The sequence below is a fragment of the Eurytemora carolleeae genome, unplaced genomic scaffold (genome assembly GCF_000591075.1).
Source record: "Eurytemora carolleeae unplaced genomic scaffold, Eaff_2.0 scaffold354, whole genome shotgun sequence".
NCBI lineage: Eukaryota > Metazoa > Arthropoda > Copepoda > Calanoida > Temoridae > Eurytemora > Eurytemora carolleeae.
This window is the reverse complement of record NW_019396571.1, coordinates 280,623-295,525: the sequence shown is the minus strand read 5'-3', so window position 1 is coordinate 295,525 and position 14,903 is coordinate 280,623. Positions and strand designations below refer to the sequence as shown.

General features: G+C 31.5%; 1 protein-coding gene across 1 annotated transcript; it reads left to right on the top strand.

Annotated features, from left to right (window-relative positions):
* Positions 1-5,033: 5,033 nt before the first annotated feature.
* LOC111705688 (cytochrome P450 2U1) lies at positions 5,034-13,447 on the top strand. The gene is made up of 13 exons (XM_023478316.1): positions 5,034-5,457; positions 5,674-5,766; positions 6,357-6,417; positions 6,497-6,555; positions 6,814-6,870; positions 8,094-8,173; positions 8,952-9,026; positions 10,311-10,423; positions 11,144-11,256; positions 11,765-11,823; positions 12,253-12,332; positions 12,719-12,767; positions 13,334-13,447. Exons 1-13 carry the CDS (start codon positions 5,432-5,434, stop codon positions 13,381-13,383), a joined length of 915 nt encoding a protein of 304 aa, XP_023334084.1. The 5' UTR covers positions 5,034-5,431; the 3' UTR covers positions 13,384-13,447.
* Positions 13,448-14,903: the final 1,456 nt, after the last annotated feature.

The window sequence follows — 14,903 nt, the reverse complement described above, 5'->3', positions numbered from 1 at the left end:
CTTCCTCCCTCTACCTATCATATTTCCTCCCATTACCTTTCATCCTTCCTCCCTCTACCTGTCATCCTTCTTCCCTCTATCTATCATCCTTCCTCCCTTTATATTTTATCCTTCCTCCTTCTACNATGGGTTAGGTGTTGCCAAAACCTCAAAAACAGAAAAGTATTGATTTTTATAAACTTGTTAATCGTTTTTTGAAAACTTTAAATAAAAATTGATAACTACAGTAAGAACCAGAAAACTGTAGAATAGAAAGACGACATTAAATCAATATTGCAATTGATGTTGTTACGAAGCAAATCACTTTATTAGCAGGTTATTAAATCACTTATTATGTGAAATGGGTCTGTTTACACTACATAATTGCCGTGTCTCATGATCATTGATCTATTTAAAGTTATTACTTGAGTCTAAATTTCGTCTTCCTATTCCAGAGTTTTTTGAGTCTCACTGTATAATTGAATCCTTATCTCTAGTATATTGAATCAAGATGAAGTTTCCTCAGTACAAAGTTAACTTTGAGTTATCTCACACAATTTAGAATTATCCTACAGAATACAGGGTGTCTCAATAAACTTGAGAGTTGAGTAAAATCGTCTCTGTTAAAAATCAGCGATGCATTTAGGGTTTCAACACTAGTGAATTTTACTTGCGCACAATTGCGAGCCATGTAAACTCCACACAATTCCGCGCAATTCATCACAATTCCGCGCAATTCATCGCAATTCCGTGCAATTCCGCGCTATTCCGCGCAATTCCGCTCAATTCTGGGCAATTCAAGAACAGCTAGCTGCATGCAATTCCGCGCAACGGAATTCCAATTGGATACCGTCCTTAGCTGTATTACCTAATTTCAATGGTCATAATACAACTAGAGTTACGTCTGCTAGAGTATATGTTTCATGTAAACTGTAAAAGGTTTTTTATTCTGTTTTATTCTGTAAAACGTAGAATGATTTGTCTATAATATTTCTGCAAGATAAACAGTTGAATAAGAGCAACTGTGCTTTGTTTGTAAACCGGAATTAAAAGTACAATAGTCTAGTATGCAATCATAACATAAACAAACACATTCTTACTTTTAAAGCAGACAAAACATCTAATGATTGCAGTTTAATCCTATAGTAGACATCACCATACTAAATAAAAAAAATCATTTACAAAGACGATATCAAAATTGTCACTTATTCATTGTGACACCCTTAATGTTTTATTCATCCTTGATCAGAAAAAGGTTTAAAGGCGAGTCCTTGAAATTACGACTTAAGTTCCTTTCAAATAAAGATTAATCATTAAATTTTTGAAAAATATTATTCCCATTGTTCTCTTTTACCCCTACTTTTGCTTCAAGATTACAGAATTGTTGTCTACAAGTGTATGTACATTGTTTTTGAATAATATATTTTCAGAATGGATGCAACATTTGTTTTGATAGTTTTGTTGATATTTACCTTAACTCATCTTTACAATAAAAGGTATTAAACACCGATAAAGCATATTAACATATTTTACTCCCATTTTACCAACATAACTGACCTAAGATTTCCCCATCAGAGGGACGTTAAGTTACTTTACGTCCCTTGGGACTACTAAGTAAAATAACAACCCTCTCTGCGAAGTTTTTGTAAAACAAATCGCGCATTTTCATCTCAACAGACGATACTTTTTCGGAATATTGAAAATTTTAACTCCACGGGTTCCCTTGACCAATTCCCTTAACTTCCCTATAAATTATCTAGTAAATATATTAAACCATATCCCGATTGGGCTATTTTTGTTTAATATAGATGTGATTTTACCCATGGAGTTGACATAGGGGAGTGTAATACATATCCTTAGTCCAACTTTTCATAGCCAGCTTATTAGAAAAAATGAGACCTCTAATTTGAATGGTTAGGGTGCTATGAGTGGTTTTAAAACAGGTTTATAAGTACGTCGGAAAAATATTGAAAACTATTTACTGTTACTTTTGAAAATATTAACATGTGACCCATTTTATTGCATTCAGTTGTCAAGGGCTAATCTAAATACAGTAAGCTTACCAAGTCGAACTAACTGTTTATAACTTTGATCGAAACTTTTGTACTCAATCGTTTGATATTTTTAATGTTAACTGTATCAATATACAAAATATATCAAATTTTTTTTTTGTAGAACAAATTCCTGAGGGCTTAAAAGTTGATTTTTTGACGTTTTTCATGTGATGCTTTTTTAAGAAAACTGCAAATAATTTTAGATTTCAACTGTTGCTCTGAAAGTCGGCCATTTAAAATCATTTTCAAACTTTGGCGGATTTTCCTTTCAGAATTGGCGAATTTAAAAAAAATCCCACTATCCCATGGATATTTTCAAATTTTGATGTCCCATAAACCTTCGCTGAAGTCATGTGAGGTCCCACACGAAATTCGGACCCAATCGGTTCTGACGTTTTGACCTTAATTGACTACAAACGGACAGACACCCAGACAAGCAAAGTATATACACTATAAATAGTTCGGTTTGCAGAAATGTCGTCTTCTGTTTTTTCAGGTTCAGAAATACCAGATTTCCTAGGGGGCCTCCAAGTATACCTTTAATTGGATCCTACCCATTCTTGAGGAAATTAAATTTTTTTAAATATATTTTTTAGAATTCTTAATTGTTCATGAACTAAAAGGGACTGTACGCGATGTGATTCTGATCCTGATCAAATATGAATTAGATATTTATGTTTATAATTTAGTAAAACTGATTATATTCAACTGTGGGTTCTCTGCAAAAGTTTCTTTTGCATTTCAACTCTAGGAAAACAAACTGGAAATATTCAAATTTAATGATTTCCAAATTAGAAAGCTATCATTTATTCCATATTATTGATTAGATCAAGGTTTCAAGGGCATTGTCATCTGTTCATTGTCACTTTAACTAACGTTTACAGTCCCTTTAAATAAATTGTTAAAGTTCTGTTTAACTTTAACAGAGCCTTGGCAATATTCAGGATTTTGCTATTGCCGGCAAACAAAGTTAAAAATGCTTTTAAATATTTACTTTTGCACGTTTTAGCTGAATATTCTAAACTTTTTGTTGAAAATGTATAATCTATTCTGTAAACCAAAATATTCATTCCTTTAAAAGTAAAACTATAACATGCTCCTCAGCAGTTTTAAAATGAATATATCCCAGGCTACAAAAAAATATAATTTCGTTAGAGGCCAAGTCGTTGCGTCACTTGAAGTCTTAAAATTTGATGCATAATTAACTTACATAGTTCTTTGGATCTCTGTGCATATTAGCGATAATATTTTATCATTCTCAATCAAAGTTTTTCTTACAAAAATTTCTTTTGATTTCAGTGGAGTTGGAATAGAGAAATTTATTGGGGAATCAATAAAGAAATGGGGCTCATTAAGTGAGTAACAAATTAAATTATCTGATATTTGTTTAAGGGACCAAATATCGTTGTAATTTCAATTGACCCTCCGATAGGAAAAAAGGGGACGGTGCCCGATTAACAATGGTACCCTTGAAACCTAAGTCTGATCAATAATTTGGAAGATAACATAATTTTTTTGACTTGGAAAGTGTCTTATTCTGAATAGTTCTCTGTTGTTAATGATATTTGCAGAGATTATTGGATCTAATTCATTCTTTATCAGACAACGTTTTGGAGGCTGCAGTTGAGCATCTATCAATAAGGGTTACTGAAAATTACGTTNGACCACTCCTGCGGTAATCATCAACGACTGGAAGATTGCTAAAAGATTGTTTGCCAAAGATGAATTCTGCGGAAGGGTAAAGTAAGTTATGAGACAAAAACACTGAACAATTGAATATTTAAGAAAATCCGAGAATTTCCAAAAAGAAATTCTGGCCCCCCAAAAAAAATATATTTTTTCATCACTCTTGCCAAATTGCTACATATATAAACTCAAGACTTTAAACTCATTTTCTGAAAAGTAGAAATCCAACATTTTTAGAGCGAGTTGGATGCCTGGTTAAAAACTACAAAAATGTTAAATTCGTAAAATTTCCTATATTGTCTTTCCTGCAAAGATCTGCACATCATATGAGGAGAGAAACAACACTTGGAAATTTTCAGACAGAAAAATTGGGATATCTTTCTCATTTTTGGTTCAAACGAAAGTTTTAAGAACAAAACTCGTTTAAAAAATGCATTGAAACTTGACATTCAATACTTAAAAATTTCCAACTGAATAATTAATATTGTTTTAAATTTTGTTCAGAAACTACACAACAGAATGGGCCAGATCTATGGGTGGTAAAAACCTAGGGATCGTTACAACAGAAGGAGATAGGTTAGCTTCATTCAAGGGATTATAAAATGGAGATAGGTTAGCTTCATTCAAGGGATTGTTGCAACAGACGAAGATGAGTTAGCTTCATTCAAGGGATTGTTACAACAGACGGAGATGGGTTAGCTTCATTCAAGGGATTCAATTACAACATATAGAGATAGGTTAGCTTCATTCAAGAGATTGTTGCAACAGACGAAGATAGGTTAGCTTCATTTAAGGGATTGTTACAACAGACGGAGATGGGTTAGCATCATTCAAGGGATTGTTACAACAGACGGAGATGGGTTAGCTTCATTCAAGGGAAAGTTACAACAGACGGAGATGGGTTAGCTTCATTCAAGGGATTGTTACAACAGACGGAGATGGGTTATCTTTATTCAAGGGATTGTAGCAACAGACGGAGATAGGTTAGCTTCATTCAAGGGATTCAATTACAACATATAGAGATAGGTTAGCTTCATTCAAGGGATTATTACAACATATAGAGATGGGATAGCATCATTCAAGGGATTGTTACAACAGACGGAGATGGNATAGAGTAGAGATTAATAGTACAGTGTTTAGTATCTAGAGAATAAAGTAGATAGAGTAGAGATTAATAGTACAGTGTTTAGTATCTAGATAATAAAGTAGATAGAGTAGAGACTAATAGTACAGTGTTTAGTATCTACAGAGGAAATTAGAGTGGAGATGAAAAGTTCAGTATTTAGAATCTATAGAGTAAAGTAAATTGGTGATTAATAGAACAGTGTTTAGTATCTAGAGATTAAATTAGTTTGGAGATTAGCAGTACATTTTTCAGTATCTAGAGAGTAAAGTAGTGTGAATTTCAATGTTTGATATCTAGAGAGTAAAGTAGAGTGGTGAGTAACAGTACAGTGTTAGAGTGGAGATAAAAAGTACAGTGTTTAGTATCTAGAGAGTAAAGTAGAGTGGAGATTAACCTTACAGTGTTTAGTATCTAGAGAGTAAAGGAGATAGAGTAGAGATTAACAGTACAATGTTTAGTATCTAGAGAGTAAAGGAGATAGAGTAGAGATTAACAGTACAATGTTTAGTATCTAGAGAGTAAAGGAGATAGAGTAGAGATTAATAGTACAATTTTTGCTGTACCTGTACTCAATGTCCTGTGGAGTATGATGACTGGAATTTCACTTGATAGGTAATATAATAACAAGAGATTTATAGTTTTTTAATTTAGTTCAGATTTAAATTTATTCAATCAAACCAAAACTATTAAAATCTAAACCAAAATCTTAACGTATATCCGGTAACATTAAAGGCAAAAAAAGGCAGACTACATTTTGAAAATGTCAGGGCTAGAGGTAATTATTATTTTTTTACTCTTTAGAATAATTCCTTTAATACTAATATTTAGAGACAATGTTGAAATGGTAGAACTACTTAATGGACTAAATTTTCTCTTCTCTTCTAAAGTTTTCATGATGTCAATGATGCTTCCTTGGATTAGGTTTGTAACAATTAAAATACTAGCTGAAGTGCCCGGCGTTGTCCATCGAAAGTTAAAAACACTTGAAAGAAAAATTCAAATTTAGAAGAAAAAAAATCATTTTTTCAAGTCTATGATACTCTGGGCTCCCTCAACAAAATTCAGTTAATTTTGTCCAGCTAACATATATACATTTAAGCGAAGGGCTTTGTTTTAAAGATAAAGTTGTAATCTCTGCTTTTTTGTTTGTCTGTTTGTAAGTCCTTACATAACTCATAAACCTTCTTGACCGATTTGCCTCAAATTTTGATAGAAACTCAGTGAAACCACAAGAGTGTTCTGAGCTTGGTTAAACAATTCCAAGTGTATTAGGTTGTATTTTATAAAAAGTTTTCCGGAAAAGCTGGGTTTTCAAGCATTTACATATTTTCTAAGGATTAAAATTTTTACATTAAGCCAACCAAACAGTATGTACAAGATTAAAAAATTGTTAGTTTTGCGACAGAACACAAAAAGGCATGCTAACAAATTCCACTTTTTGAATCTGTAACAAATAAAATTCTTGTTTTATATTTTTTACCTAAACTTTAAAAAACTTTTTAATTGTTTAGATTTGTGTTTCCGAATTTAACTGGATACAATAGAAGAGTGAATACATTGAAATCTATTCAAGTAAAAACATGTTTTAAGTTATTAAATCCTAATTATAAATGAAAATATAAAGATTGGAAAATGATATTTGATATTTTAGGCTATGTTGAAACGAATTATCAAAGCACATCATGAAACTTTGGATGAAAATGATCCTAGGTAGAACAAGAAAAAATTAAATTAATGTCGTCGTCGTAAACATCAATACAATAAATGTTTATCAAGCTTTTAAACAGCATGGATACACATAAAAATGGTAACAAAGAGAAGCTGCGATTTAACAGCTTCCTAGCATTGCTTACCTCTAAACTTGTAATTTGAAAAAACCTTGTTAGAAATTGAAGCTTAAATATAAAAGTCGTCTTCAATGAATTGAAATGGGCGTAAACCATTGTAACATTTTTAAATTTTGTTTAGGGATATGATTGATGCTTTCCTCATAGAAATAAATTCTCAGAAAGATCCAGAATTCAGGTTTAAACACTTTTGTTTAACTATGACAATTTGATCAAGCACATTTCGTAGTTTATTTCATCTAACTTCCACGACAATAGGTTTAACAAATATGAGGACTGAAAATTACATTATGAATGAGATTTTCTACCTCTTAGAATTTTATTTTTTATTTTTCTTTAAAGGGAATGTAGATAAAATTTCAAGAAACGCTTAATTCTGTTCAAAGGTACCCTTTATATTTTTATCTGAGCAACCATGTAAAAGATATCTTCTTTTGAATCCTTAATGTGTAGAATTGTTTAAATAACGTTCTTTGTTTTTGCTTGATAAGTTATGGAGAACCCACACTTAAAAATTATCAATGTTCAAATAGTAAAACGAGTATTTTTACATAATTTTTGCTTAGACAAAGATTTAAAGGGAGTGACCGGCAATGCATGGTAGTTGAACTGAGAATGTAAAATTGTGGAGAACTTTTTTGGAATCATTTAAGACCTATGAGACGTTTTTACGGTGCATATTTGTTTAGCGAGAGCGCAAATTCAATCTTTAAAATCATCATCGTTTGTTAATTTTTGAGGGATGATTTTATGAATCGGTTTTTAAAAAATTATTCAATAATGATGACGAAACATGTAGTAAAAATTCGACAGTAAACTAATTAGTTGTTTAGGAACAGATTGAAAAAATAAAAATTAACTATTATCATTGAAACTTAGTAATTTTATTTAGTTATTGGTTTCTGTAATGTCTCATTGTTAACAAACATTTTCTGTAGATTTTGTTTAATTTTTGTTAAAAGAACGATATTTGAAGAAGTTTAAGAAATCTGTGAACAAATATAATGATGAAAAGAAATAATTGATTCTGACATTAATTTATTGAGAAAATTTCTGTTGAGAAATATGTTCCTAAAAAATTAATTAGTTTGACTTAGAATTTTTTTTTACTTTTTTGTCGTCGTTTTTTGATAAATTAAAAAAAAACGATTCTTCAAACGTAACCAAACTGGCTGTTTTTGAACGTCAACTTTGCGCTCAAACTCTGTAAGTATACATCATTAAAACGTTTTATGAATCCTAAAAAATTTCTCAACAATACTACATTCTCAATTCAACTACCATACATTGCCGGTACACTCCCTTTGAAGGGTACCGTTGTAAATCGGGAATACCCCTAAATGAATAGATTGTTACTTAAAATTACGTTTACAGTCCCTTAAATAAATGAAATATGATCAGTGTTGACCAGCTGGTGATGACTTGTCTTGATCTTATGGCGGCAGGATCAGAAACTACTTCAACTACTTTACAATGGATAGGTAGACAACATTTCTACGATAGATAGGTAAACAACATTTCTACAATAGATAGGTAGACAACATTTCTACAATAGATAGGTACAACATTCATTCAATAGATCACTATAATTTCAGTAGAAGTAAATATTTCCATTTACTGATAGCGCCGATTGAAGGATTCATAACTCTACTTGGATAATGAGATAGATAGAAAGATAGACGTTACCGCCATACTATTTCTATTGGTTCAGAATAGACAACAAACACATGGCTGAACCCTGATTGGATCAGGCGCTAATGGAATCGACAAACAGGAGTGAGATAGGTAGACAACATTTCTACAATAGATAGGTAGACAACATTTCTACAATAGAAAGGTAGACAGCATTTACTATTACTAATATTCACACTAGAAAGATTATTACAATTATTTAAAACAGGTAAAAAGCAATCTTAACAGTCTTAGTATGTGTTGGATTGGCTATGTCTAAATTCAAACTGTTTTTATTAAAATTACAAAATATAGAGCTGTTCAATGACACCTTGATGGTAAGAAATTGTTTTCTCTGTAACCAATACCCTTACTGCAAAATATATTTGAAAACCCCTCTTTAATTTCATATTTTCTTTAAAAAACATTTTTGCGGGCAGAAGGTTCTCTTGATCTTAGAATGTTTTTTAGATTAAAGTTGTTTGCCTCTTTTACAGATCAATATTCGACAGATTTTATACGCTAATAAAGCTTCGCCTGGCCTGACAAGAAAAAATATTGATTTCGCGTAATTTTACTTTCTTACAGTTGAGTACATGGTATTGTACCCTGAAGTACAAGAAGCTTGTTACAAGGAGATCCAGGAGAAGATCAAAGAATCAGGGAAGAGACTATTAAAAAAATTTTAAAAAGATTTTCCACATATTGCTGAAAGGATTTGAGGTTTTGCCACAAACTCTGATATTTTAAATTATTATAACTGTACAACCCAATTTCCTAGACCTTTGTAATTTCAAACTATGAATTCTGTTGGATCAAATAGCAAATGTATCAAATATAAAAGGTTAACACTATCCGTTTGCAAATATATAAGGATTAGAAAGATTGAGTTTGTAGCATCAAAAACTCTGACGCCGACTATTCATCCCACTCTTCCACTTTTCGTTCACCTTTTAGTTCCCGTGCATTTTCTTGTTATAACATAACATGTTCCACAGGATCGCAGTGGTATGGGGTGGTGGGGGTATTTTAACTTAACTCTGCCACAAATCAAAATTCTCTAATCCTTTATCTCTTAAACTAGATGGCGTAAACCTTTGATATTTCAAACTTTAATTATTTGATCCATCAGAATTCATAGTTTGAAATATCTAAGGTCTACAACATTGGTTTGTAGAGATAAAGGGATTACAAAACCGGAGTTTGTGGCAATGACTTAATTCCATAAACCAAAAAGAAAACTCGAATTTTCTATTCTTTCTTTTTTCTCCACATTATATATTATAGACCCCTTCCCGCACAGACCTATTTATGCCTATATTTACTCTTTTAATACCATACTATTAGTCTATTCTTTTAATTGAGAAATGAGTTTAATGATGTTTAAATTTATCATTTGCATAACTTATCCATAAGAACCAATTTAAGACAAATTAATTTACAAATCGTTTCATTAACGGTAAAATAGAAATAAAGCAATATAAACTTCTTAATTTTAAACCAATCGACTTTTATAAACACGAACATTCGTTCATAACTAAAATTCCAAAACAAAAGAAAAACTAACGTTTTTTCGACCATTTTGTAAAACGATACCCATCCATAGTTAAAAATTACAAAAATCTTGGTAAAAAAAAAAATTTAAAAAATTTTACTGTAATAGGCTACCAGGGCGCTTCGCGCCCATCTTCTATTTCAACGTTTAATTGTTTCTCTATCTTTGAACATTTTCTTTTTGTATATATACATTATAAAACAATATCAACAAAAGTTCTCAGAATTAATAACATTTTCTTTGTATTTTTATGAAAATCTAAAGTGTTTGCAGGAAAATTTGTTAAGTTCTGATCATCCATAAATTTTCTCTGAGATCATGTGAGGTCCCACAAAAAATTTGGTTCCCATCGGTGGTATTTACTGTGTAATTTGATAACAGTCTAAACTAAGATGTCCGTCTTGAGGACACTGAAAGCTTAAACTACTGTCAAGCTGTCATAGCAGAGGTACAGCGGCTGTCAGCTGTAGCTGTTGCATCTGTTCAACACACCACAACACAACAGGTTGTGTAGGTTTAGTGCGTTTACATCATTTAGATGTGTGCGTCCACCAGGGTAATAAACTCCAAAGAAATATTGCATCAAAATATGAAAATTAAATAAAAAAACATATTTGAAAATATCAAAAAGTCAAAAAAAAACACTTTTTAAGAAATAAGAAAATACAGTAATTTATTTATTGAATAAATTTTACAAATAGAATATTTATGTTTTTAAAAGTTCTGAATGACTAATGAGTTTCCAGTGACCCCACATCCTGCAAAGATGGCAATTCCCGATTTAAAATCATTGTATAGTCAAGTTTGAGTTAGATATCCATATTTTAGTTTCTTTAAACTGTGTATTTTCACTTGTGGTTTCTCTGCTAAAGTGATCAGATCAGATTAAGGTTTCAAGGATACCGTTGTAAGTCGAAAAGTGTCATCTTTGCATGAAAGGTCACTTGAAACTATGCTTATACAGTCCCTTTAATATACAGGGTGTCCCAAGAAACATGACAGTTGGTGAAAATTTAAAAATGTCTTCTTCCATAATTTGTTAAGTTGTTTGAACCTCAAGAAAATAATATGAAAATTTTTATGCCAGCCATAGTAAAATTGATTTCAAAGTAAAACATATTTTAGTAAATAAAATGCAAAAAAGTCTATAATGTCTAATGCAATATATGGAAGAAGACATTCAAAAATCTCATGTTTCGTGGGACACCCTTTGTCTGTTTGCTAGGTAGAAGTAGAGGGATATGTTCTGCCTAAAGATTGTCTATTATTGTCAAATTTAAAACTATTCATGACGAATCCTGATCTATGGGTTGAACCTCTACAATTCAATCCTTCCAGGTATTTGTAAAATTATATTGAAAAATATTTTTTTATAAATTATCATTAAAATGAAAAGGGGGTGTAGGCTAAAGCCTAGAAATTTTAGGAGTTGATCGTGACCAATAATATCTGATGTCCCTGTCTCGTGAAATTGATAAAAAAATTTGAAAAAACTCTAATATATATGATATGGTATTTGAATCAAAGCTTAATTAGATCTTATTCAGCAAATACGGAACGAATCTGAAAATTATGATTACCCAGAAGAGGTGTCTAAAAATTGTAGGCATGCTCCTATTATTATTCAAATACAAAACATAATAATTTTTAATAGATTTGATTGGATTTAATCTTGTTTCGTTTGTATCATTTGACCAGAATTTCCACCAATGACAGTGCAGTATCTGGACATGTGACACCGTCTGTACCACGTGACCAGAATTTCTACCAATGACAATGCTGTTTCTGGTCACTTGAACATAATGAACATCAATTTTATGAAAATGAAGTTATTTTCTTACTTTAGGTTTCTAAACAAAGCTGGAGAATTTACAAAACCAGAATATTTTGTTCCTTTCGGACACGGTGAGGAGTATACAGTGAGACTCATAAAACTGTGGAATAAGAAGATCCAGGGTATCCACGCGGTTTAGCCTATGTTGCACCCAGGGTATCCACGCGGTTTAGCCTATGTTGCACCCAGGGTATCCACGCGGTTTAGCCTATGTTGCACCCAGGGTATCCACGCGGTTTTCTCAATAAAATGTCCATTCGGTCCAGCCATTTGACCAGCTATAGCTAACATATGCATATATATAAATAATTAAATATTTATAGACGAGCTTTATAATATAGATAATTTATCCCTTAAGAAAGTTAAACAGGCATTTTAAATCAGAAATACATACGAGGCCGTCTGTATTTACAGAGTGGAAATGGTGGAAATACAGTATCCAAGTAGTTTTTAAATGTAGTTTTCATATTCTACAGTTTAATGGGTCTGACTGTATTTAGGAAAAAGGGTTTGTATGGGAGAATCACTGGCAAAATCAGAACTGATTGTGTTCACTGTAACACTTATTCAACACCTTAAGGAACATTTAACAAAATATTCTGAACATGATTTTAAATTTCATGATTTTAATGTTAAAAAGATGGTTTCTTTTGTAAAACATCACATTGAGTGTAGGAACGACGTAGAAATAGAAGATTATTAATCTGAAATTTGACAATCAATGAGGAACGCAAACATGATAAGGCATTGGCAAAACAGAATTGTGCAAAATGGAATATCTCATCCTCAACTAAGGTTTCGACGTGTGCGGAAGTAATTTGCAATACTCTGATCGAAGAAATTGTGTGTTTTAATTAAAAGTGAGCTGAATATTAAAACATTAATATTAAAATATGATAAAAAATTTCCACTTTTGCGTTAAAATTTTAAGAATTTTTAATATTTTTATTTTGTGAATATCTCTAGTTTGAAAGTATCCCTGGATTTGAACCTGATGTAAACCATTATACTGCAGGTGAGTATACAGCATAATTACAGTGGTCCCAAGGTTATAATGCAAGGAAAGTTATTTCAGAGGTGTACGCATCTTTTGTACTGTAGTGTACTGTCTCTGGGCGGTAATGTAAACACAAGTCGGATGTCACTGCCTGGCATGGAATCGATCTTTCACATAAAAAATCAATGAAATATTCTGGCCAAAGGAAACTATTATGTGAATTATCAAAATTATCAAAATTAAATGCTTTTTCCCTCCACGGATATTAAACAAACACTGATGCATCTATATTCTTGTTTACAAATTCCGCCCAGAGAGAACTGGTTTCAACATGTACGCAGAGTATATGCAACTGCAATTAACTTTCTTTGAATAATAACCTTGCAGTGGTCCTAAGAATAAACTGGATTAAGAAGGCACCTCAAAATTAGTGAAAAGAATTGTTTTATCAACATCGCATTATAACTTTTCAAGAAAAACTGTTCTTCTATTCTGCAACGAAAATGTTCATACATAAAAATATTTCACAAAAAAAACGTCAAACCATGATTTAACAAAAAAAGTTCAGATAATATTTGTTTTAGGGTTCACAAGAATACCATCTGCATTCCACGTCAAGGTTTCTAGAAGATAAAGAACAGATTAAAATATGTTTTATTTGAACAATTTTATATTGAAATAAATGATAAAAACACCAAGTTCTTGTAACAAAATCATATTTTCTAATTCTTGAAATCTTTAGAACCCGATGTTCTCTATAGTTTTGCCCGCTCAGAATACACCAAGACGCCCGCCAAGACATTTGCTGTTTTACTGAAGAATGTACGAATATGCAAGCATTGGCAAAAAGGCGCATTACAGAAAGTAGCATGGAACAGGGGAAGGTTTTGCTCTGGGGCCAATATTTTTATTTAACGCAGTTTGTTAATTTATCTAATTCTTTTCCTTATTTGTTTAAGCTTTTGCTTGGGTTTACATGTTTTTGTATTTTAGTCCTTGAAAGGTAACATTCCCTTGCCGGTTAATGAATGATGTATTATGAATAATGAATGTTGTATAATGAATAATGAATGATGTGTGTTAGGTTAATGAATGTTGTGTAATGAAAAACGAATGATGTAGGATGGGTTAATGAATGATGTATTATGAATAATGAATGATAAATAATGAAAAATGAATGATGTGTGATGGGTAAATGAATGATGTGGGATGGGTAAATGAATGATGGATTATGAATAATGAATGATAAATAATGAAGAATGAATGCTGTAGGATGGATTAATGAATGATGTATAATGAATAATGAATGATAAATAATGAAGAATGAAGGATGTAGGATGGGTTAATGAATGATGTATAATGAATAATGAATGATAAATAATGAATAATGAATGATGTAGAATGGGTTAATGAATGATGTATAATGTAAAATGAATGAAAAAGATGAATAATCAATAACCTATGAAGAAGAATACAACATGGTAAATAATAAATATTCCCTTGTTTTGATGAAAATCTTATCTTTTTGGTTGTAAAACACGTGATACAAAACACGTGATACAAAACACGTGATACAAAACACGTGATACAAAACGTGCACGCTCTCACGCAACAATTAGCAGTTTAAGGTGAAATAAAATACAACCTTGCTGTAGTTTTAAAAAGTAAATTTCTAGGGCTACGAAATGTAAAACTTTGTTAGTCGTAAGGTAAAACTAAAGACCAATGCATTGCGACACTTCAAAGTTGACCCAGTATTGAAAGTTAAAGCACACCTTTTATTTAGGGTTTCTAATATGAACTCCGTTGCACTGAATTACAGGGCCCGTAATTGCACGCAAGTAAAATCCACTTGCGTTGGAAACCATACTTTTATTTAAAATTCGGAGATGGTGATGGACCAAACCTCTGTAGAGTAAAAAAAGTAGATGTTAGTTCCACATCTATTGAAAATATATTTCGGTCTGGGTTGACCCTCGTCAGTTCTAACGATATAATACAATTGTTAGATTTCTAAAAAAATATCCTCTTAGAAACTGTATTTTAAATTATACAGTTGTTAGATTTCTAAAAATATATCCNAAATTTGGGCTGTCAAATGGACAAAAGGGAAACGAACTCAGATTATGAGATGGAAAAAAGATAATTTACAAA